The 23705-nt window shown below is 46.2% G+C and overlaps 1 protein-coding gene and 1 non-coding gene across 2 annotated transcripts in view; both read left to right on the top strand.

Annotated features, from left to right (window-relative positions):
• FLT1 (fms related tyrosine kinase 1) overlaps positions 1 to 21695 on the top strand; it is a 198723-nt gene extending 177028 nt beyond the window's left edge. The window contains exons 25-30 of the mRNA XM_023762009.1: positions 918 to 1017; positions 7408 to 7513; positions 7784 to 7926; positions 11442 to 11526; positions 13840 to 13934; positions 18871 to 21695. Of these exons, the coding sequence (XP_023617777.1) occupies positions 918 to 1017; positions 7408 to 7513; positions 7784 to 7926; positions 11442 to 11526; positions 13840 to 13934; positions 18871 to 19072 (731 nt within the window). The 3' untranslated portion in view covers positions 19073 to 21695. The remainder of the gene's footprint in view (positions 1 to 917; positions 1018 to 7407; positions 7514 to 7783; positions 7927 to 11441; positions 11527 to 13839; positions 13935 to 18870) is intronic.
• Positions 16162 to 16268, top strand: LOC111827836. Its single transcript, XR_002831564.1, has one exon. It is a non-coding gene; the product is annotated as a U6 spliceosomal RNA (small nuclear RNA).
• Positions 21696 to 23705: the final 2010 nt, after the last annotated feature.

Below are 23705 nucleotides of genomic sequence, written 5' to 3'. Positions count from 1 at the left end.
TTGGCCTTTTAGAACAAATAAAAGTCACCCAGTAACATCCCTGGTTTCCTGTAATGTGTGGAAATCATTCCCCTGCTTTCGATGACAGGCACCTGTTGCTTCCAGTCTTTGAAAGCAGCTTGGCGGCCACATGGCCCCACAGTGACACAGTGCCAGCACTGCACACCTCCCAGCTGCTTCCTACCAGCAGTAATCACTAGAAAGTACAGACAAACACATGCTGAGATAGACTAGGTTCGAGGTCTGGAACAGAGCAGACTAGAGGCCTGGCTCACTACTACCCCTAGCCAAGAGTCCCCCTAAAAGGAAAGGTTACGTGGGCATCCTGAACAGCAAAACTCACAAAAGGCAAAGTCTAGGCCCTCTGGGACCCTCTGGTGCACAGACTCCTGCCTACAGGCCATCCCTACATTCAGCTCCTCCTGGAGCTCAAGGCCCCTCTCCCTCAGTCCTAGCACAGCAACTAGTGCCCCGTTCTGTGAGAAGTTTACAGGAAAGTAGTGAATTAAAATCACCCTCACTGAGGTGTGAGTAATCCACAAGTGACCTTGGCCTTTTAAAATGAAGTTTATTAACGCAAGGAATGAGTCTAATGACTGATTTCCTTAGAGTTCCTTTTGGGGAGAGAGAAGGGACCCTTCAGATGACACTCTCTCTCCTGAGCAAACAGACAGGAGTAGCCACAGGAATGACCTAGGGTATCGGACACCCAGCACCACGGGACCGGCCAGGCAAGCGTGTGTCACCAGCAGGCATTTGCTGAGCTTCAGTATGGGTTGTACTGTGTGTGGAGATCCATTCCAGTCACTGTGAATTTATTACTAAACCATCACTTTAAAGGGAGGAAAAGGACCCCCTTATAGTCTTTTGTACCCTGAAGCCATAATGTGCCCTGTGTTTCCCATTGTCTCACGCAGGTGGGTCTCCGTACCCAGGAGTGCAGATGGACGAGGACTTCTGCAGCCGCCTGAAGGAAGGCATGAGGATGAGGGCTCCTGAGTATGCAACTCCCGAAATGTGAGCCCTGGGCCTCCTCCATACCCCTGACAGCTCTCATGCCAGCAGGACACCTCAGAAAGGGGACATTTGTTGAGTTTTAGCATCCCAGTCCTGCCTAGCCTCAGTCGGGTCCAAGTGTGCTGGAGTATCTTCCAGAAGTGAGGCACCCTGACCTTGAGCCATCCTTACCTATTTCCTCTCCTGACCACTGGCGTGGCTTTGCAAGGCCTCTGGCTGGGAACTGAAGTTAGAAACTCAATTCTAGGTATGAATCCAGGCAAAACTAACAGACCACCCAGGAACTAAATGTAAGACCTTGTCCTCACAAAGTGGAAGCCAAATAAGTAAGCAGCCACAGGGACAACGTGCTAGAAGCCCTATGACCAGTCCTCTGTCCTCACTAAAGACCAGTGAGGGGGTGGGTTTGGAACGCAGGGGAAGAGGTGTAGGAGAGGAAGCGGGGGATTTCCTGACGGAATCAGTCATTATACTCCACAGGAGGCAGCTTGGGCAACAAGACTGCTTTAGACTCATCTTAGGAATTGGCTGCAGCTGCCTGGAGCTTCTCGCGGTGGCTTCCTGCTGTGCAGCCCTGTGACTCCAGGAAGGTGACAGGCTCTGTGTGGAGCTTCCTCCATTGTTTGAGGCTCGCTTGCCTTTCTTGGATGCTCTTTCTTCCTGAACAGGAATGTGATGACACTCGCAGTTTTGTGGAGCTGCTGACAAGGACTTGGGCCTCCCCAGGGCGGCACCACCTTTCCTGAACTGGCAGGCGGCCCTCCCCATCCCACCCACACAATGGGGTCCTGTCAGAAGCCCTGGGATGGCCTCTGGGGAGGAGTCAGAGGGAATGGAGGAAGTGTGGGCTTGGCCAGAGGGCAAGGTCTCTGTCTCTTTCCTTCAGGTCTGGAGACAAGGTTAGGTCAGACCCCGGGTGGAGGCGAGGAGGGCAGGGGACTCAGGCCTGGGAAGGCAGAGTGGGGGGCAGCCTTACACGGTCTCCTTGTTGGAGAAAGTGCAGAAAGTCCCCTTTCTGAGAGCTGGGGACACATAAATTAGCCACGAGGGCTGCACTGGGGCTGTAGTGCTCAAGGCATGGAGAGTTTTTCATTACTTGTTTCCTTTTACTGGTGGAGAGGGCAAACACCAGACCTGGTTTAAAAGGAGATTACTTGGCACCTTAGGTTTTGTGTTTTCCCCGCACCATCTCCTCTGCAGTTCCTGCAACCTTAAGGAGCAGGCAGGTGATAAGTAATGAAACTAAACCTCTAAGACAGTGGTTCTCAACCTTGGCTGCACATTAGAATCACCTGGGAATCTTTTTAAAATCCTGATTTCTGGGCCTCATCCTCCAGGAATTCTGTTTCTTTGTTATCATAATGTGGTGGCCCCGCCACATAACAAAGAAAACAAAATTTCCGGAGGATGAGGCCCAGAAATCAGGATTTTAAAAAGATTCCCAGGTGATTCTAATGTGCAGCCAAGGTTGAGAACCACTGCTCTGAGAAGTGAAGTGATGTGTCCTCTATCGGCTAAGACTCCGTGGTCGGCAAACTGTGGCTTTCGAGCCACATGCGGCTCTTGGCCCCTTGAGTGTGGCTCTTCCTAAGCCTTAGGAGTACCCTAATTAAGTTAATAACAATGTACCTACCTATATAGTTTAAGTTTAAAAAATTTGGCTCTCAAAAGAAATTTCAATCGTTGTCCTGTTGATATTTGGCTCTGTTGACTAATGAGTTTGCCGACCACTGAGCTATAATAGAGGAAACAAATCTAGAAGCTAGTCCTTTCGGCTGGTCTCCCTAGATCTCACGACCGCTAAATTAGGAATACGCCCCACATGCCTTAGAAGAAAGGTTTCTCTAACGTGTCCACTCATGCTCTGAGTTAAATATTTCCTTCCACTTTTCACATAATGTGAAAATCATAAGAATGAGTTCTCTATCACTAGCAGTAATAGTAATAATTGCAGTCATTATTAAACAACATGTAATAGTTATTTAGTGCTTATTAAGTGCCAGACACTGTCTTTGCACTTATAACATATATTCACTTTCCTAATGCTCATAACAACCCTATACAGTAGCACTGTGCTACATATCTGCAGAGTGTATTTCCGAGTCTAACCCAGCTTCTGGTCCAGAATAACTGTAGAGGTACAAAGTCAGAGCAGCTGTGGACTAAAAACTCCCTTGGGTCAAGGGCGGGGGGGAAAAAAGGACACTTATGTACAGAATAACTGTAGAGGTACAAAGTCAGAGCAGCTGTGGACTAAAAACTCCCTTGGACTTTCAACTTTCCCAAACCTTCAAGTCTCCCATGTAGCCCTGGTACCCCCTGCAGCCAGAGAAAGGATTGTTCCTTAATTCTAAGGATTTATTTCAGAAATGATAAAAAGTAAGATGCAGTTTCGTGAAGTGTTGGTTCAGAAGGACAGAGTTCAACCTTAGCCATTCTGAAGCATTTGAAAGTTGCCGGGGTGAGGACGGAGTACAGCTCTCAGATCTGGGATTCTGTGACCTGGACTTGGCTTAAAGTGGCATGCACGCGAGAGCTTGGGTGTGGCTCAGACTGGAAGCTCTTCCCAGAGGCCCCTTGCCCCCGGCTTATTCCAAGAAGGGCTGTTGGGTTGGGCGTAACTGGTGTCCCTTCACTTTATTAAAACCTGTTTATTTAGAGATGTAACACTGTTCAACGCTAAGTCATTGGTTTTCTGCCCAGAGCCTGTTTAATCAGATGTCTGTCAAAAAGGGAATAAGCAGTTAATTTTTTTCCTTTTCTTTGGTGTTTGCTGAGATAATTTGTATTGAATTTCAGGAAAGAGAAGTGAAAGCTAGAAATCAGAAACCAAGAATCAAAATACAAAACAGCAAGAGTTGTAGGTGGTCCCTCTTGCTAGTTTCAGCACAGACAACCCAGAAGAGCCCTGCTCACTGTCACATCCCCAACAGCTGCTTGCTCAGTGTGAGGTGCTGCTGGCTGAGCAAGCGAGGCCTCTGACCCGTCCTCCCTGTCTCAGGCTCCCTTTCTGTTTTCCCAGTTCAAGTCTTTCTTGCTTTGGCTTCCTTTCGTAGGTTGTCTATGGATATGTTTAATGTTCTCCCAATGGCCCCTGAGACTCTGTTTATTGCTAGAGATAAAGGAGCCTTGGACGATTGGGCCTGAACGTGGCCAGAGGGGAGCAGGCCAGCCTCTGCCACAGCCCATGCAGCATGGGGCTTTTGTCTAGCGACCACCTGTCTCTGTAGTATATATTTTTCCACCTGTCTTAGTGAGTAACACATAGAAACTTACCTGAAAATGAGATTCCCATAGGACTGTGCAGACTGTCTTAGGCTACTTCAGACTTTCGGTCACCACAGGCTGGCCCAGGTTGCCTGAATGAGTGCCTTGAGCCCTTACTCTGAGGCACTGCCGGTCAGGAACTGTTAGGGACCGTGAGAGCTGCAGCCCTGTCCTGTGCCTCCCAGAGAGCAGGGACAACAGCCCAGGGTGAGAGTTCCCTTCCTCACTCCCAGTCTCCTCTGTCTGTAATGGAGTCCCAGTGCAGTGGTACCCAACGTTGGTCCGCACACCACACTCACCAAAGGGCCTTCACAAGCTCTCAGAACCAGCTGACCCACTCTACACCCCCTGGGAGTTAGGAGCATAGGTACAGTAGATGAAACAAAGGGTGGGAGGGAACCAGAGTCATCTTCTGAGAAGAGCCTTGACCCATAGGTTTGGACAAAAGTAGGAGAATTGGCAATTCAGACAAGTTATTTTTATGAGCTCCTATCCCTTACTCAGTGTCTTCAGACATCTGCTTTACTGGGTACTTGTCAGAAAACAGAAACTCAGTGTCCAACTATGAGGAAAGCAGAGGATGTCTGAAGACCACATGGTGCCAACATTCCCCTGGGCACCTAGAATTTTATCCCTGGGTTAAATCAGAACTTTAGGACTTGTATACCTGGACTACACTGTTTTGTTTCTCAGAATTGTTTTTACTGAATGGTATTTTTTGCTATTAAGGCTTTGGTCAACATTAAAAGATAGTGTCCGATGGGAGAAAATGGGGGACGTCAACAATAAAGATCTGTACTAATAAAAGGGTAACATGCTAATTAGACCGGGTTGACTGGACATCTTCTGGACGTCCAACTTCCTTCCGGACAGTTAGGGGGCAACCAGGCTGGCAGGGGGGCAGTTATGGGGCAACCAGGCCAGCAGGGGGGAAGTTAGGGGGCAACGAGGCCAGCAGGGGGCAGTTGGGGGTGACAAGGCCGGCAGGAGAGCAGTTAGGAGGTGACCATGCCGGCAGGGGACCAGTTAGGGGGAAATCAGGCCAGCAAGCAGAGGCAGTTAGGGGTGACCAGGCAGGCAGGCAAGTGGTTAGGGGCAATCAGGAAAGCAGGCAGGCAAGTGGTTAGGAGCCAGCGGTCCTGGATTGTGAGAGGGATGACCGACTGCCAGTTTAGGCCCCATCCCTGGGGGGCCTAGTGACCCCCTGCGGGATGGAGTCTAAACCAGCAGTCGGACATCCCCCAAGGGGTCCTGGATTGGAGAGGGTGCTGACTGGGCTGAGGGACCACCTCCCTCCTCCCCACCCTACCCCCGTGCACGAATTTCATGCTCTGGGCCTCTAGTAAATAAATAAAAAAGGCGGGCCCACAAAGTCATTATTACCTAGATGGCAATGATGTTGAGAGGCGTCTAGGAGAGCCTCCTTTCAGATTTCAGTTCTAGGAATGGCCATGTGACTTCCAAGTACCTGGTTTGTTTTGAACTGCTGGCTTATGCGCATCATGTAATTGATTGCAACTTCTTTTTTGCCAGTTATCTGGGAGTCATGATATAAACTTTGCATATTAACTTTGTCTGTAGTTCCACCTTATATTCTTTATTGTACCTACCCCCACCGACATTCTTCTTTTTTTTTTTAACCTTCCTATACTTACTGTCTTTACCAGCCACTTCATATGCTTTGAAGCCAAATAGGGATATCCTTATGAGACACTTGGAGCTGTTGGTGCACCTGTGAAAGCACACAGCTGGGAGTGGCGAGGTCAGAGGAGCACTGGAGGTGCTCAGGTGCTCTCTCTTCCCGGAGGCCAGTCTGACTTCCTTCAGCAAATCTTTATTGAGTGCTTATGTGCCAGGCCCTGGACTAGGTAAAGGGTGTGGCGATGAGGTCCCTGCCCAGTTCCAAATTTCGAGCCCATTCAGATTTTGATCCTACACAGTCTGAGTTCTCTCTAGTCCCGATGATCTCCTGAGAGAAGAGATTACTTACAATAAACATCTCTTGGAGAGAGCAAAGAGCCCAAAAAGAATAAATCCTTAAGGCAGTGTGTGTGTGCAGACTGCTGGCTTGTGTCCCTGCAGACACGACCAAGAGAGGAGCCCAATACCTTCATTTCTAAGATGTCAGAGGAGAAGAATTGCAGAGGAACCTGCTGACATTGAAATCCAGAACAAGATTCAGCTTCTGTAATATTAAGACAAGTGTTTTCATGTCCAGAAGCCCAGCCTATATTTCTGCCTTCAGTGGTAGGAAGCCTTTGAAGTGCTGGGGACGGGAAATCAGCCACAGGCAAGGAACTTGTGCACAGTCCAAGGACACACTCATACTTAGGTGGACTGCCACCTTTTGGAAGTGATATGAGTCCTACACACAGGGCCGTCTCCATCAGCTTCCACCAGAACTCCGAGGACTTGGAAATGCCACATGCTTATTGAGAAGTCCAAGCCAGCCCAGCCGGTGTGGCTCAGTAGTTGAACGCCAACCTATGAACCAGGAGGTCACGGTTCGATTCCTGGTCAGGGCACATGCCTGGGTTGTGGGCTTGATCCCTAGTGCAGGAGGCAGCCAATCAATGATTCTCTCTCATCATTGATGTTTCTATCTCTCTCTCCTTCCTTCCTCTCTTAAATATATTTTTTAAAAAGTCCAAGCAGCCTCTGTTACAGCCTGATAATATAACAAGTACTGCAAACTATTCACCCATTGATATTTGTGTCTATGTTAACGTTTTGCCTTTAAAAAGTCCTGCTTTTGTCAGTGAGGGGAGAAATACTGCACCTCAGATCTAAGTGCAGCGAACAGTGGTTTTTCCTTTCCGCAGCTCTGCTTCTTCCCAGAACGCCCTTCCACTCTGCACTCCAAAGAACTAGGGTTGTGATGGGCTCTGGAGAGGGTTCCTTAACCTGCCTTTGAGGACATATTTTCCCCACCAGCAGGACCTGCCCCAAACAGCCATTTATGTGTTGGTGCTGCGTAACGAAATTTACAAATAAAGGCACATATCATACAAGAAGCCTAATCATCATATATATGACAACACCTTCGCTTTGGGGTGCGGCATGTGGGGCAGCTGTATCATCGCCGCTCTCTCCAATCATTGCTCTTATGCTTTCACCCAACAGCTATCAGCTCATGCTGGACTGCTGGCACAGAGACCCCAAAGAAAGGCCAAGATTCGCAGAACTGGTGGAAAAACTAGGCGATTTGCTTCAAGCCAATGTACAACAGGTAAAGCTATCTAGAATACCAGAAGCCAAACGCCTTTTTGGGTGTAAGCCAAGGGGGTGTTTTGTTCTTTTAATAGCTGTTAATAACTGAGATTAGCAGTAAAAAAAAAAAAAAGGAGGGGTGTGCATACAATAATTATCTTTTACAGAATTATCTTTCCAAAACACAATAAGATTGTAGATATAACATAGTTGACATTGACATAATGCTTCACAAAAATTGGTTGAAGTAGAAATTTCTGCACTTACAGCTCTATCTTTGGTATTTTAGGATGGCAAAGACTATATCCCACTAAATGCCATATTGACAGGAAACAGTGGGTTCACATACTCAACTCCTGCCTTCCCTGAGGACTACTTCAAGGAAGATATTCCAGCTCCAAAGTTTAATTCAGGAAGTTCTGATAATGTCAGGTAAGACTTTTTTCTTTCCCCAGCTTTATATTATAATGTTTTTAAACATAAAAAAACCACACCTCCTAAATTCAACTATAGTTAAGTTACCCCTATTTGGTCTACATATCTATGTATCTGTACACAGTCTCTGTGTGTGTATTTTTCTTTTTAATGAAGCATTTGAAAGAAGGCCTAAACCATTATACACTGTCCACCTAAATACTTTGGTATACATCTTGTAAGGATATTCTCCTGTGTAACCACATCAAAATGATCATACCAAAGAAATTGATACTTTAATATTGTTAAGTATTCAGATTTCCCCAAATGTCTTTTACACCTTAAAAAGAAGGATCCAACCAAGAATAACACTTTGCATTTTCTTCAGTTCCTCTATTTTATTCTAGAACAGTGGTTCCCAATGTGGGGCATACGCACCAAAGGGAGGCAATTTGATTTTTAAGGGGGGCAATTCGAGAATGAGTTATTAACAGTGAATTTTTTGCATTTCTTATGGTTCTAGGGGCCTCATATACTAGTCTACACTAATAAAAGAGAAACATGGTAATTAGCGTACGACCGCTACCCTTCCCATTGGCTAATCAGCATATCTTTATGCAAATCAACTGCCAACTAAGATGGCGGTTAACCGCCAAAAAAGATGGCGGCTAATTTGCATACGCCCAATGATGGGAGGCAAAAGGGGAAGGACTGAAGAATGGTGATCGGCAACCCAGGTGGCAGGCAAGAGCTAGGGGGTGGGCAAAGGCCGCCTTTCCCCACCCCCCAGCCGGTGATCGCCATTGGAAAGCCGGGCAGCAAACCCGACCCCAGGGCCCGGGGTTGCCGGCTGGCCTGCGCGGAGAGATGCCATGGCGATTGGAGGGCGGGAGGGCCTGGGCCCAGGATCGCCATGGCATCGGAGGGCGGGAGGGCCCGGGTGCAGGCCAGGCGGCAACCCGGGACCCCACTGGGGCCGGGGTTGCCGGCTGGCCTGCGTGGAGCGATGCCATGGCGATCGGAGGGTGGGAGGGCCTGGGCCCAGGATCGCCATGGCATCGGAGGGCGGGAGGGCATGGGCGCACACCCGACTGCGTGGTCTGAGTTTGCTGCTGCCTATAAACCGAGAAAAAGTTGTAAAATGAAGTACTAATCTCTAGGGTTTAGGTCAGACCAAGGAGTAGTGCCACTCAGCCAGAAGCTGGCTCATGGCTGGCCAGTGCGGAGGTGGTGGCAGGAGCCTCTCCCACCTCCACGGCAGCACTAAGAATGTCTAACTAACAGTTTAGGCCCGATCCCTTGGGGGCCTAAGCCTTTAGTCGGACATCCCCCGAGGGCTCCCTGGCTACCAGAAGGACGTCTGACTGCAAGCTTAAGCCTGATCCCCTGGGGAGTGGGCCTAAGTCAACAGGTGGATATCCCCCAAGGGGTCCTGGACTGCAAATGGGCGCAGGCCGGGCTGAGGGACGCACCCCCCCCCCACCACCGAGTGCACAAATTTTGTGCACCGGGCCTCTAGTATAGTATATAAAGATATATTATGTCATATTTATGCACTTCAGTTCTCTATTATATGTTTTGAAACTTTATTTGCTATTTTTCATATCACTTCATATTATTATTTTAACAATTTCTTAGTGATTTCTTCCTCAGTACTTCAGCTGTCCTTTTGTTCTTTTATTTTTCTCTTTCATGCCATGTTCTTTGGAAACTTGTTTAGATCAAGTTAATGGCCTTTTAGGCTTCCTCCACATATATAGGAATTCACTTTTTGAATAATAAGAATTATATGTCACCCTAAGGAGGGCATCAGGATTTTAGAGATGCTTAGGTGGGGCATGGCCAAAAAAAAGTTGGGAACCACAGTTCTAGAATAATTCCTCCATCTTTTTTTTCCCAATAACATTGACTATTTTGATAAGAGTTTAGATACAATTAAACAAACACACTGGATTTTTCTTTCTTACCTGATAAACGAATGTATCTCTCATTACTGCAGAGGAAATTGGAGAGAGGGGTAGGGAAGAAATATTTGAGAGCTTCCTACTGCGGCGGGGGGGGGGGGGGGAGGGGTGGCTACATGTGTATCACACATGTTCAGTACTAGCAGTTACATATATGTCACATATGTTGTTACTAATTGTTGCACATGTATCACACATTAGTACTAATGATTACACATGTATGACACCTCCATACTAATGGTTATACTAGTACGTGTATCGTATACATTCAGTACTAATGGTCACACAGACACATGCTGTGTGGACTGGCATTGTGCTAGGCTTTTGGCATATGTCAACTCCTTTGAGGTTCAAAACAACCCTATGAAGGAGATATTATTATTCATGCTATACAGTTGAGGACATTAAGGTTCCATGAGGAATAGCTTGCCAAAACTGTGTCAGAAGAGAGTTTCTAGCCCAGGTGTTCTGCCACTCCCTCCCTGTTCCATGCAGTCAGGACTCCTTTTGGGACTGACTATCCTGTGGACCTTCCAGCATCTTTATCTGCAGTGGACTCAACCCTAAGACTCTGACCTCAGTTCAGCCAAACTTGGCAGGTGACCAGGGAAGGCACTGGGAAAAGCTGCACAGTCTGAAAAGATTGACAGCCTAGAAGCCCAGTGGCCAGCCCAGATTTGTGGTAATGGGTGGCAGGTCAGTGGCACTGCTCATATTTCACAACCAGCCCAAGAAGATGAAACAGAGGAGCCATCCATTTTTTAAAGATGAGAAAACTAGCTTGGATTAAATAAATTGGCAGGGTCTGATTGGGTCAGAGATCAGGGAGGGGAGTGTCAAAGATATTTGGGCCCTTCCAGTACGTTGCTTAGCCTTAGGCCCAATAGAGAGCTTGCCTAAGAAACTAAGCCTTACAGACAGTGACAAGGTATCAGACTGAGAAACTCAATCAGTAGATGAACTTGTCTTATGAGTAACCATATGGTGGATTTCTCTGAGAGTCTTTCCTAAAGGATCTCCAACAAAAGGTCTGGAGGTAGTTATGGGGAAATCACACAAATATTACCCATTTCTCCCAATCTGTAATCACAGAACAGAATATACAAGACCAGCTCTAGTACTCAATTATGCCATTAAATCAGCTGTGTGACCCTACCAGGTCATTGCATTGGTTCCCTCACATCCTTTTAGAAGTAGGCAGCCACATGATAAAGTCATGTCACATCTCTGGGCATTACTTCCTCTTCTTTGTAATGTGGGGTGTTTAGACTAGATGATGGCTCAGGTCTCTTCTAGGCCTGACATTTTCTGATTCCACAAGGGGCCAGAGGTCTAACCACTACTGAGTCTCTCAAATCCCTCTGGGGTTTTGCTCAAAACTATGAAATGTGGATTAACAACCATGGGAGGAAGTTAATTAACAACCTGGGGGAACTTCAGTCTCAGGAGTAAGATGATTCCTTCTGGTATTTGGTTCATCATTGCTGAGATACGCTGCCCATGGTCTCCTGGCTAATCAAAGCTGGATGCATTTTCCTGTCTTGATTATTCTTTCTGCTTCTTCATTAGATATGTAAATGCTTTCAATTTCATGAGCCTGGAGAGAATCAAAACCTTTGAAGAACTTTCACCAAATGTCACCGCTATGCTTGATGTAAGTAATGGAATGAACCTACTCAATGCACCCTGGCAAGATCCTTTGCCAGACTCCACCCAAACCCACACTCCAGTAGTCTGGTGGCTCTCAGTCAGTGCGGGCCAATAATGAGTGGTGGCTGAAATGGCAATTTCAGGGGGATTGAAAATAACACAGTTATACAGAGCTCATTGGAAAGCAGGTAAACCCATAGTTTAAAGATGACCCGAATTCATTCCAGGGTCCAAGTCCTTATCTGGTCATAATTTAGTCCCTTAGGAAACTTTGTTGTGTGCTTGTAAGCTTCTTGGCTACCAGTGACGGAGCCCTACTTTCAGAGGATAGAGGAACTCAAAACTCTGAGTGGCTGGGCCTTTGTGATGTAACAGAAAGCTCTCTAAGAGCAGCCCGAGATCCTGGAAGAAGTCTGTCTGGGCCTATGCTCCTTCCACGAAGGTCATGGAGACTGAACAGCCATGTTCCTACCCTGCTGCACTGGGAGGAGCAATCTATGCAGCCTGGCACACACGAGGGCTCATTGTCTATTGAAAGCTCTGGGACCTGGGGGTGAGACAATCAGGGAGGAAAGGGGGCGCTGGGCAGGAGCGCCCTGTGGCCTCACAGACCCTCACACTCACAGAGTGATCGCCACAGACGCACGGCTGCCACTGAGCGGGTAGAAATGCTGGCTCTTCGGACCCGCCCACACTCACTGAGTCAGACTCTGCACGGTCTCGGGACTCAAGTGCACACTCGAGTGTGAGACGTGCTGGTGATGACCATGTCCCACAGAAGCCTGGAAACCAACTACAGTGCGAAGGGAGTGACCACAAACAGTGTGGCCGTGACATGTAGCACAGTCACCGTAAATACACCAAAACTTCTTCAAACACACCAGATCAAGAGGAAAAGGTAATTTAAACATTTAAAAGCATTACAAACAAGCCAAGAATGTAAAGGTAAAGTAGCTGGAAAGTTTGTTTTGCTGTTTAGTACTTAGGTTTTAGGTCCAAGGAAATGATACTCAGCAAACATGGAAGATATCTCCCCTTCCCCCTCCCTCCCTGCCCCGATACAGTGGGAATGACAGCAGCTTCTTGGCTGGCTTAGGCCTGTTTACTGATAATCGAGGACATGAACACAGCCAGTAGCTGATTCACAGGGTGACAGGAACAAAGCATGGCAACAACTTACTGGAAATGGCCTATTAACAGAGTAATGAGGAATCTGCATAAACTCAATGCTAAAGATGAACCAACAAGAAAATAGAATTGCTGGAAACCATGACCAAGGGGTCCCGAAAATTCCACAGAATCTTCAAGAAAAAAATTAAACCATCTATACCAGCGGTTCTCAACCTGTGGGTCGCGACCCCTTTGGGGGTCAAATGACCCTTTCACAGGGGTCACCTAAATTCATCCTGCATATCAGATATTTACATTACAATTCATAACAGTAGCAACATTACAGTTATGAAGTAGCAACGAAAATAATTTTATGGTTGAGGGTCACCACAATATGAGGATCTGTAGTAAAGGGTCACGGCATTAGGAAGGTTGAGAACCACTGATCTATACTAATAAAAGCCTAGGTGGCCTCACAAGATGGCCGCCACAAAGATGGCCACGTGCACAGCGGAGGCAGGGCCCGGCGGCCGCTCCATGCGGTGAAGCCTGGGGGTCCCGTGGCTCCGTGCAGTAAGGAGGAGGCCGGTCCCAGCAGAAGAGGTGGGTCACCGCAGGGGAGGGCAGTTGGGGGCAATCAGGCCAGGAGGGGAGCGGTTAGCGGGTGATGAGGCTGGCAGGCAGGCAAGCGATTAGGAGCCAGCCGGTCCCAGATTGGAGAGGGTGCAGGCCAGGCTGAGTGACACCACCACCCCCTCCCCCCCCCGCCTATGCACGAATTTCGTGCACCGGGCTGCTATTGTATTTATAATTTCTCAGAATTTTTGTATATCATAGCCACCAAATAACAGCACTCTCATAGCAAATAGTCATCTGTCAGAATTAGTTTTAATGTATTTATACAATAATTTCCATAGAAGTTTACTATAAAAAATGCTCATCTGTTACCTGCAGGTTCCCCTTTTGTTTTAATTTCTCCACCTTCAGGAAGAAGGGCTTCAAGTCACTGGGAATAGGCATTTCTTACAACTAAAGTTTAGACTTTCCATATGAAGAAATGCTTTGTCTTAATGGGCAGGGACTGTGAAAGGTGAGGACAGAGCCTGGAGTGACTTTAGCTGTGCCTCTCCCATGCCCTCCCCCAGACTTGGTGTGGACCCCTGTGGGTCAAACAAGAAGTGTAACCTTTTTTCTTCTTCCCCGCCAGGATTACCAGGTGGACAGTAGCGCTCTGCGGGCCACCCCTTTGCTGAAGCGCTTCACCTGGACCGAGAGCAAACCCAAGGCCTCTCTAAAGATTGAGTAAGGAAGCTGGGTGTCTTTTCTATGAGCAATTGTTGGGGGTGGGAGGAGATGAAGGAAGATGATGGGAAGGTGGTTTAATGGGGATATTTGAGAGCTAGTTGCCCTCCTGAACTATTGTGTTCAGGCATTATAGAAAAAACACATTTTTCTCCCTAGAAGGCAGGGAGGAGGAGATAAAATCAGACATATGAGCACCAAGCTCTGGGAAGGAAGATGGGATTTGCGAAGAGAAAATATGCAGAAAATTGCAGCAAAAGCATGCAGTCCAAACACAGAAAGCAGTGGCTCAGGTGAAAGGAGCCTGATGCCGACTGTGCACAGAACAAACATCAGATCCCTGGTGGGACGGGAGGGAAGCCGCGCCCATTGTTACACTGGGCACGGCCTTGGTAGCAGAAGGGTCACGCTGCGGTTTTCCAGTCCTGAGACATGCCTTCCTGAGAACCCAGCCTTCAGATGAGGGCTTGCTTCCTGTTTGATCCTAGCACTCCTTCCATACAGTGGCCAGCGACAACTTCTGTCAGAATTACTTCAGCCTGCTTACACTCCACTGGCCCGCACATCACTTCTGCTTCTCTATGCTAGTGTCTACCTAGGAACAGTGCTGGGCAGGGCAGGCTGGGCCTATCAGGCATCCCTTCCTTCCCTGGTCCCAGTGCCTGCCCATCTCACCCACAGGCAGAGCCTGCTCCTTTAATCTAAGTCAGGGGTCAGCAGATTTTTCCTCAAGGGGCCAGAGAGTAAACAACTACTCAATCCTGCCGCTGTAGTATGAAAGCAGTCCTCGACAGAAGATAAGCAAGGAGGCGTGGCTGAATTCCAACAAACTTTAAAGCACAGGTGGCCCTGCCAATGAACACATGAAAAGATGCTTAGCACCATTAGTCATCAGGGACATACACACCAAAACCACCGTGAGATACCGCTTCATACCCCCTGGATGGTTGGAATCAGAAAGTCACTGTTAGTGAAGATGTGGAGAAATTAGAGCCCTGTGTACTGCTGGTGGGAATGTAAAATAGTGCAGCCCCTTTGGAAAATAGTCTAGCGGTTCCTTAAAATGTTAAGTGAGTTGCTCTATAACCCAGCCATTCCATTCCTTAGTATACACCCAACAGAAGTGAAAACTATGTCCACACAAAAACTTGTACACCAATGTTTCCAGCAGTATTATTCACAATCACCAAAAGTAGTAACAACCCAAATGTCCATCAGTTAATGAATGGATAAATAAAATGCTGCATATCTATTAAATAGAATAGTAATTGAAAATAAAAAGCATAAAACACTGATACATGCTACACTATGGATGAACCTGGAAAACATTAAGTAAAAGAAGCCAGGCATAGAATACCACATACTGTATGATTCCATTGGTGTGAAATGCCCAGGATAGGCAAGTCTATAGAAACGGAAAGGAGATGAGTGGTTGTTTAGGCTGGGGGTAGGAGGTGCGGGGAAGTGGAGCAGCTGGGTATACTAATGGGTATGTATGGGTTTGGGGGGGGATGATGAAAACTGAGTGTGGTTATGATTGTGCCAACTATGAATATACTAAAAGCAATGGACGTATACACTTTACAAAGATGAATTGTATAGCATGTCAATCACATCTCAACAAAGCTGTCATTTAAAAACAAAATAGCCCTGGCCAGTTGTTCAGTGGTTAGAGCATCGCACCTAGGACCAAAGGGTCCCGGGTCCGAATCCCAGTCAAGGGTACTTAGCTCGGTTGCAGGCTCCATGCCTGGTCCTGGTCGGGGCACACAGGAGACAAACAATCAATGTGTATCTCTCACATTAATGTCTCTCTCTCTCTCTCTCTCTCTCTCTCTCTCTCTCTCTCTCTCCCCTCCCTCCCTTTCACTCTCCCTAAACATCAATGGGAAAATATCCTCAAGTAAGGATTAAAAAATAATAATAAAATAAAAATAAATTAATAATAATAAAAACAAGACAAAACAGCCCAGCCAGGGTGGCTTAGTGGTTGAGTGTCAACCCACAAACCAAGAGGTCACCAGTTTGATTCCCAGTCCAGGCACATGCCCAGGTTGCAGGCCTGATCCCCAGTAGGGGGTGTGCAGGAGGCAGCCAATCAATGATTCTCTCTCATTATTGATGTTTTTCTCTCTCCCTCTCCTTTCCTCTCTGAAATCAATAAAAAAGATATTTTTAAAAGATAAAATAAAATCAAGAAAAACATATTTATTAAAAAGCATGATGTATGCTCACTTCAGCAGCACATATACTAAAATTGGAACAATATAGAGAAGATTAGCATGGCCCCTGCACAAGGATGACATGCAAATTCATGAAGCATTCCATATTTAAAAATAAAATACATAAAATAGAATTAAAATAAAGATGTGTAAGTTTAAAAAATAAAAACAAAACAGATGGCCAGCCCATAGGCTATATTTGCTGACCTTGATCTAAGTCAGAGGGCAACAGAGGCCTCCAAGTGACATAGTTAACACAGTTCATCAACCACAATAAAGTCATTGGATAAGAACATTTCCAGGCAAAATCTGCATATCTGTTTGCTTGTACCACGAGCACAATAATGGTAACAGAGTCGAGCACCCTCAGTGTATTCAGAGTACAACAAATTGGAGGACCCCGCTGAGGAGTGGGTGGGGAAGTGTGGGATACCAGGGTCTGTTGTTTCCTTCTTTGGAACACTTCAGAAAATGGGTGACCATGTTAATCTAGATCAGCGGTTCTCAACCTGTGGGTCGCGACCCCTTTGGGGTTGAATGACCCTTTCACAGGGGTCGCCTAAGACCATCGGAAAACACATATATAATTACATATTGTTTTTGTGATTAATCACTATGCTTTAATTATGTTCAATTTGTAACAATGAAATTGGGGGTCACCACAACATGAGGAACTGTATTAAAGGGTCGTGGCATTAGGAAGGTTGAGAACCACTGATCTAGATCTTTGTAAAGAAAGGAACACCATTAATTGCATCCTCTACTCTGAGACTAAAAATACAGAACATGGACCCTGGCCAAGTGGCTCAATTGGTTGGAGCTGTCATCCCGTACACCAAAACCGTTACGGGTTCAATTTCTGATCGGGGCACATACCTGAGTTGCTGGTTCAAACACTGGTCAGGGCGCATGTGGGAGGCAACTGATCAATGTTTCTCTCTCTCTCTCCCTTTCTCTCTTAAATTGATTAACATATCCTCAGGTGAGGATTTAAAAAAAATATGGAACACAGAGCAAACGCTTGATGTGCAAGTCCAAAACCAACCCCACTAGTGTGGTGGTGCACGTGGTCCTTTTGTCCTCGCCTCAGCCACTGAAGAAAACAAATATGAATGACGAGCGAAGCTTTTCTTCCTGTGTCTGTCTTAGGCTGGACGTAGCATGCAGGACCCAGAAGCAAGTTTCTTCACCTTTGAGCCTTGTCAGTGATGTTCAGTCTCATAACTTGGTTTTCTCTTCTAGAATGCAAACATGAGGAGACAGCTGTATTGACCTTTTTTTTATGAAGCTTTAGTTTCTTGAGGCCATCGTAACAATTACCACAAACTTGGTGGCTTAAAATGAGAAATGTATTCTCTTGCAGTTCTGGAGCCAGAAGCCCAAAATCAAGGCTCTGGGGGAGAACTCCTTCCTTGCTTCTTCCAGCTTCAGGTGGTCCCAGGCACTCCTTGGCTTGTGGCCACGATTCTCTGCTCTGTCTTCACATCACCTCCTCCTGTCTCTGGTTGTAAATCTCCCTCTACCTCTTGTATAAGGAGGAGAGAGAATCATTGATCGGCTGCCTCCTGCACGCCCCACACTGGGGATGGAGCCAGCAACCCAGGCATGTGCCCTGACCAGGAATCGAACCGTGACCTCCTGGTTCACAGGTCAACACTCAACCCCTGAGTCACATCAGCTGGGCCACTCTTTCTTTTTATTTAAAGAGGTTTTTATAAAAAAATGTTTTTGATTGATTTGAGAGAGAGAAAGAGGAATGGAGAGAGGGAAGTATGTATATAATTCAGGATAAGCTCATCCTCTGAAGAGCTTCAGCTTAATCACATCTTTTGCCATATAAGGTGCTATTCACAGACCCCAAGGATTTGGCATCAATATTTTGGGGAACATTTTTCAGCCTACCATGGTAGCTAACTGATTCAAGTGTAGAAGAGCTATCCCCAAGTCTTGGGAGTTACTTTCCTCCTTGAATTATGGAATTACATTACCTCATCACATAGTCCAACCCCCGGTCAGTGGAACACATCCTTCTGCCCAGAGACAAGAAGTTGGTAGTAGCGAGGCAGTGTGAGCTCCAGAACAGAGTCTGACCAGAGAATGAGGTGGGAGTCAACATCAATGCTAGGACAGTTATGAAAGAGTGGGCCCACACATTTTGGCTTAGTGGTTGAGCATTGACCTATGAACCAGGAGGTCATGGTTCAATTCCCAGTCAGGGCACATATAAGAAGCAACCAATAAATGCATAAATAAGTGGAACAACAAATTGATACCTCCTCCTCTTTCCCTTCTTCTCCCTCCCTCCCCCCTTCTCTCTCTCTCTCAATAATCAATTTAAAAACAATTTTTAAAAACTCTTTAAATAAAAAGAAAGAGTAGCCCAGATGGTGTGGCTCAGTGGTTGAGCATCGACCTATGAACCAGGAGGTCACAGTTGGATTCCCAGTCAGGGCACATGCCCAGGTTGGGGGCCCGATCCCCAGTGGGGGACGTGCAGGAGGCACCCGATCAATGATTCTCTCTCATCATTAATGTTTCTCTCTCTCTCTGCCTCTTCCTTCCTCTCTGAAATCAATAAAAATATAGTTTAGGGTGGGGCGGGGGCGGGCTAGAAGGGGTCAATCTGTAAATACCTGCAACAATAAAGAGTTTTTAGAGTAGCGTGATTTCAAGAAACTAAATTTGTGTATTTGATGTTTTTCTTTTTTCTTTAGTTTGAGAGTAACCAGTAAGAGTAAGGAGTCGGGGCTTTCTGACCTCACCAGGCCTCAGTTCTGCCATCCTGACTGTGGGCACGTCAACAGAGGCCAGCGCAGGTTCACCTACGACAACTCCGAGCTGGAAAGGAAGGTCTCGTGCTGCTCTCCTCCCCCAGACTACAACTCCGTGGTCTTGTATTCCACCCCACCTGTCTAAGCGTGACGGCCTGGTTTCTAGAACCACATGCAGATGTATACCCCAGAAAACGAGCTTCTGCCAGTATTATGCACATAGAAGTGTACACCTCTGCCTCTCCGCAGGGGCTAGATGCTCCTGTGGTTTTTAACAGTGCTTTTTTCTTTTGACTAACCAGAATGTAACCCCCAGATAAATAGAGTAAGAGTGACAAGTGAAGGCCAAACCCTCATTCAGTGTGTTAGAGAAATTCTTTCAGGTCCAAAGACTTCCTGCTCCTTGCCCCCAGGCCTCAGGCCTGGACAATTCAGGAGACGCAGCATGCACCCAGGGATGGCAGCCCGAGCTGGCCTACCCAAGCCCGGGGCCTCCAGCAGACATGGCTGTGAGGAGGAAAAGGAAAAAGGGAGAAAAGAAGAAAAGAGAAAACAGGACAGAGCACAAGAAGGGAGAATTTGAGCTGGGCCACATGGAAGGAGTGGAAGAGGGCTACCAACAAGGACGCTGAAGAGGTTCCGAAACCCTACCTAACCCACTCCATTTGAGAACCCCGCCAGGGAGCCAAGAGAATAGAGGGATGAGGGGACTTTTTCTGGACTCTGGGAGGCAAGAAAAGGACAAACATTTTTTGGAACAACAAAGCATATTTTAAAACATTAGCTACAGGACTGGTTCTCTGTCCATTCCCATATATGACACATTTTTTATTTCTGTCACTGAGGCTGTTGCTCATTGAGCCCACACTGCCGGCCCCTCTAGCAAGTACACTGCACACTTACCTGAGCTAAGCTGGAATATTAGTTCAGGGCATGTAGCATATTGTTCTTAGTAAGCTAACTGGAACGGCTGGTCTGTGAGGGTTACCTGTTGGGCTTAAAGCCCCATTTAAAAAAATCAGATTCTATTTTGAGTGTTAATATATAGTCAAGACACTTAACTCAATGTTTTGCATTTGCCTATTTTATACAGTTAGTTATAAAAGGAAGCTGAGGAGAATGAGGGCAGAAGGAATAAGGAAGATGAGGCAGAGTGAAAGCCCTCTCTGTGCCAACCAAACCACCTCACTGCAACAGGCGGCCCGGAGGCTGTGTGATAGGGATCCCACTTCCCAGTCTGTCTCCTGGGAAGGCGGGTTAGAGTATTAACCAAGGTTTATTAAGCACTTTATGCTCCTTGAGAAAAAGGTGATAGTAAAGTATTTCTGGAATTGGGACTCAGGACATTAATCCGCCATCCACAGGAGAAAAGCCTCTTTCATCTGCTTTCGCCTTGCCTTGGCCTGAGGATGATGGAAAAGGGAACAGGTGCGCAGGGTGCCCACTCCCCAGGGTGGAGGGCCGGGTCTGCGGCGGGCTCCGCCTGATGCTCTGTATTTAGAATGTTTGGAGCCTGTCAGAGCTGGGCAGGCAGCAGAGAAGATGCGGTTCCCTTGATGCATGCAACTGAACTGTAGAAGCCGGAACACAGGTAATAGCAGCATCCTTCCCGTGTCACAGTCTTGTTTCAAGGTTCTTTGTATGGAGAGATGGGGACTGGGCACATCCCCAGTGAGCCAGTGGGAGCGCCCACGTGGCTCTGCAGGAGGGGCCTCCGGCCAGCAGAGCAGGGAGTCCGGCCTCTCCACCAAGCCAAGGCCCAACAAAATCAGCCGGGACGGGGAAAGCTTTGTTCTTCCTCTTCTTCACCGGAACGAAATCACCAGGGACAACTGGCAATAGTGTAAACCAGGTAACCAAGAGGAAGGTAAACACAGGGAAGGTAAAAGAAGACCTCAATCCATTCTCTAGTTTTCTCCAATTAGATAAGGACCCAGCAAATAGTGAAGGTCACGGAAAACCTTAGCTATCTGTATTATGTGCTGATTTTAATGATCTCATTCTTAATCATTGAGACCTTAGTAATACCACCTCACCAAAAGGAACAATCTATTATTGGTGTCAGTTCCGTTTTTTGAAAGACTCAGGTTTGTAGCCTATGTGAGTCCATCCAAAAAGGTTCCCATCTGGAGTCCCAACACAGACAGGAAAACAGGAGCTTGTAGCAACATGTCGTGGGGTAGTTGCATGGTGCTTGCCACAGGCGAGTTCATTAAAACAGCACTGAAAACTGAAACACTAATTAACTGATGCTGGTATTAAATCATTTGTCACTTATGGCAAAAATGGTTGGCAGTGGCAAGGAAAGAACCAGCACCTCTTTTAGGATTTGTGAGATCACGTATGTGGAACTGCACAGGCGGGAGGGGACAAACCATATGCAAGTGTAGGTCTCGTTTAAGACATGATGCCCACACCTTATTTGAGCCCACGCAATATATCTGTCCTAATCCTGGAAACTGTTACTTAGGCCTTTTAGCTGTGCCTTACTTCCCAGCCTGGAAGAATGTCAAACATGAAACATATTTGCCAGCTCCTTTGAGCTGATTAAAGGAGGAGCGCGTCTTTGACTGACAGTGGTAGTAACTATATGTGTATATATATATGCGTGTGTATGTGTTTTGTGCAGAACTATTTAAGGAAACTGGAATTTTAAAGTTACTTTTATACAAACCAAGAATGTATGCTGCAGATATAAGACATAATTTGGTCCTTTATATCTAGTCACTATGAATGTATTTTATATACTATCTTCATTTAATAAAGTTAACTTCTAAAAACATCTATGTGTTTTCTTCCTAATTTGCTTATAAATGAGAACAGGAGTCATAGGTTCCCCCAGGGGTGGGGAACTGCTGTTCTGGGAGATCTCATTAAACCAATCATTAAGCAGCACAAAAGCAAGCACTGCTAGAGGTAAAGAGCTTTCTCTCAACACCATGAAATGGCTACTCTTAACAATCAGGACACTGCAAACAGTAAATAAAATAAAATCCAACTAGGCAGACTGCCCAGAAAACTAAATACTAAAATGAGGGAGATCACAAGTAAAACGTACAGAGTGCTGCCTGCAGACAAAAGTGCCTTCAGTTTAAAAAGAGTTTAAAATTAGTCTTTTCCAAACACTAATTTTCAGCTAATATACAATTACCATAACTATAGAGGGGAGTGTGTGTGCCTGCACCTGTGTGTGTTTGTGTGTATTAGAGGTTGTGTGCAAGAAACCATCTATATATATAAAAGCCTAAGTGACTGTGATGACCGGACGACTGGTCGCTATGACGATGCACTGGACACCAGGGGGCAGACAACACAGGAGCTGCCCCCTGGTGGTCAGTGCACTCCCACAGCCAACCTCCTGTGACCGGCCAACTTCCCGTGGTCCCTCCCTCCAGCCGGCCCAGCACGGATTGCCGGCCAACCTCCCGCAGTCTCTCCCCCCTCTAACTCCCCCCAAGGCCAGCTGGCCCTGATTGGCTCCATCAGCCTCATTGGCCCCAATCGCCGGCCAGGCCAAGGGACCCCACCCATGCATGAATTCGTGCACCAGGCCTCTAGTACAAAATAATTAGGCAAAAGCCTAAGATAAGAACTTCCCTAAGAAAAGTACACTACCTAAATATTCTTTAATTTTGTTTTGTGGTTTAAATCCTAGAAAGAGAAATAAACAATTCAGACAATCACTATCAACACAGAATAAGTGATCAATAACACATTGTCTTAGGAAGTGGTCATACCATCACCTTCCTAATAACATTATAAGGAATTAGATTGGAGGGAAAAGAACTGCTTTCTTTGGAAAAAAGGCAAGAAAAATAAAAGGCTAAATGACTAATCTCAGTAAATGTATGGTTAACTAAAGAGGACAAGAGGCATTTTATCTTCAAAATTTTTAAATTCTTTAAAAATATTATTGGTTTTCATATTACACTCATTTAGGCAAATGATTTGAAGAATGCTTGAGGAATTGGTGTCACGTCATAATTTAGAAATTTTCTCATGACTCTGGAAACTTACAGTTCATTAGGGAATAGATTTTTTTCTTTCCTCCAGCAGAATAGCCAAGTAAGGTTTATTAGAGTCCTTGGTGTTAAACATATTACCAGACTTTGGGATTTCACAGGCAAGGACATTTTTCAAAAATATCCTGGATCCCAACACAAGGATGACTAGCTTTCTACTTTTTGAGCTAAAGACATTTAAGGGCAAAAAAAGCAAAACAAACCAAAAACCAACCAGATGCTATTAATGTTCTATTTCTTGAGCTGGATACATAGGTGTGTTCACTTTGTGATCATTGCTGAGCTATATGCTTATTTGCAGATTTGTGTGCAATTAAAAAACAATTATCTTAAAAATACCATTTTAAAAGGAGTAGGAGCTTACTTTCAGACTAAAAACTATCAACGTTACGTGCCAGCAACTACTGTAAGTACTTTGGAGGAAAAAAACATTTAATTTTCAAAGCCATCCAATGTGACAGGCACTATTAGTAAACCCTTCATGTCAATGGGAAAATGTAAGTAATCAAAAGAGAACTTCAAAATCCCACCATCACACCTACCCTCCTCCAGCATCTGTGCTCATATGCCCTGCCTTCCCTTATGAAATCAAAACACATGCTGGGCAGTCGTCTCCTCCTCTCACCTACACAAGGACACTCTCCAGCAATCCACCACTGCCTTACCCCCATCCACGTCCCCTTCCACTGGAATCAACTCTTCTTATGAAAAGTAACATTCCCGACTTTCCGCTTCAGCTAACACCCCATTCCTTCA

The sequence above is a fragment of the Myotis lucifugus genome, unplaced genomic scaffold (assembly GCF_000147115.1).
Source record: "Myotis lucifugus unplaced genomic scaffold, Myoluc2.0 scaffold_227, whole genome shotgun sequence".
Classification (NCBI taxonomy): Eukaryota; Metazoa; Chordata; class Mammalia; order Chiroptera; family Vespertilionidae; genus Myotis; species Myotis lucifugus.
This window is presented reverse-complemented; position numbering and strand designations above follow the sequence as displayed.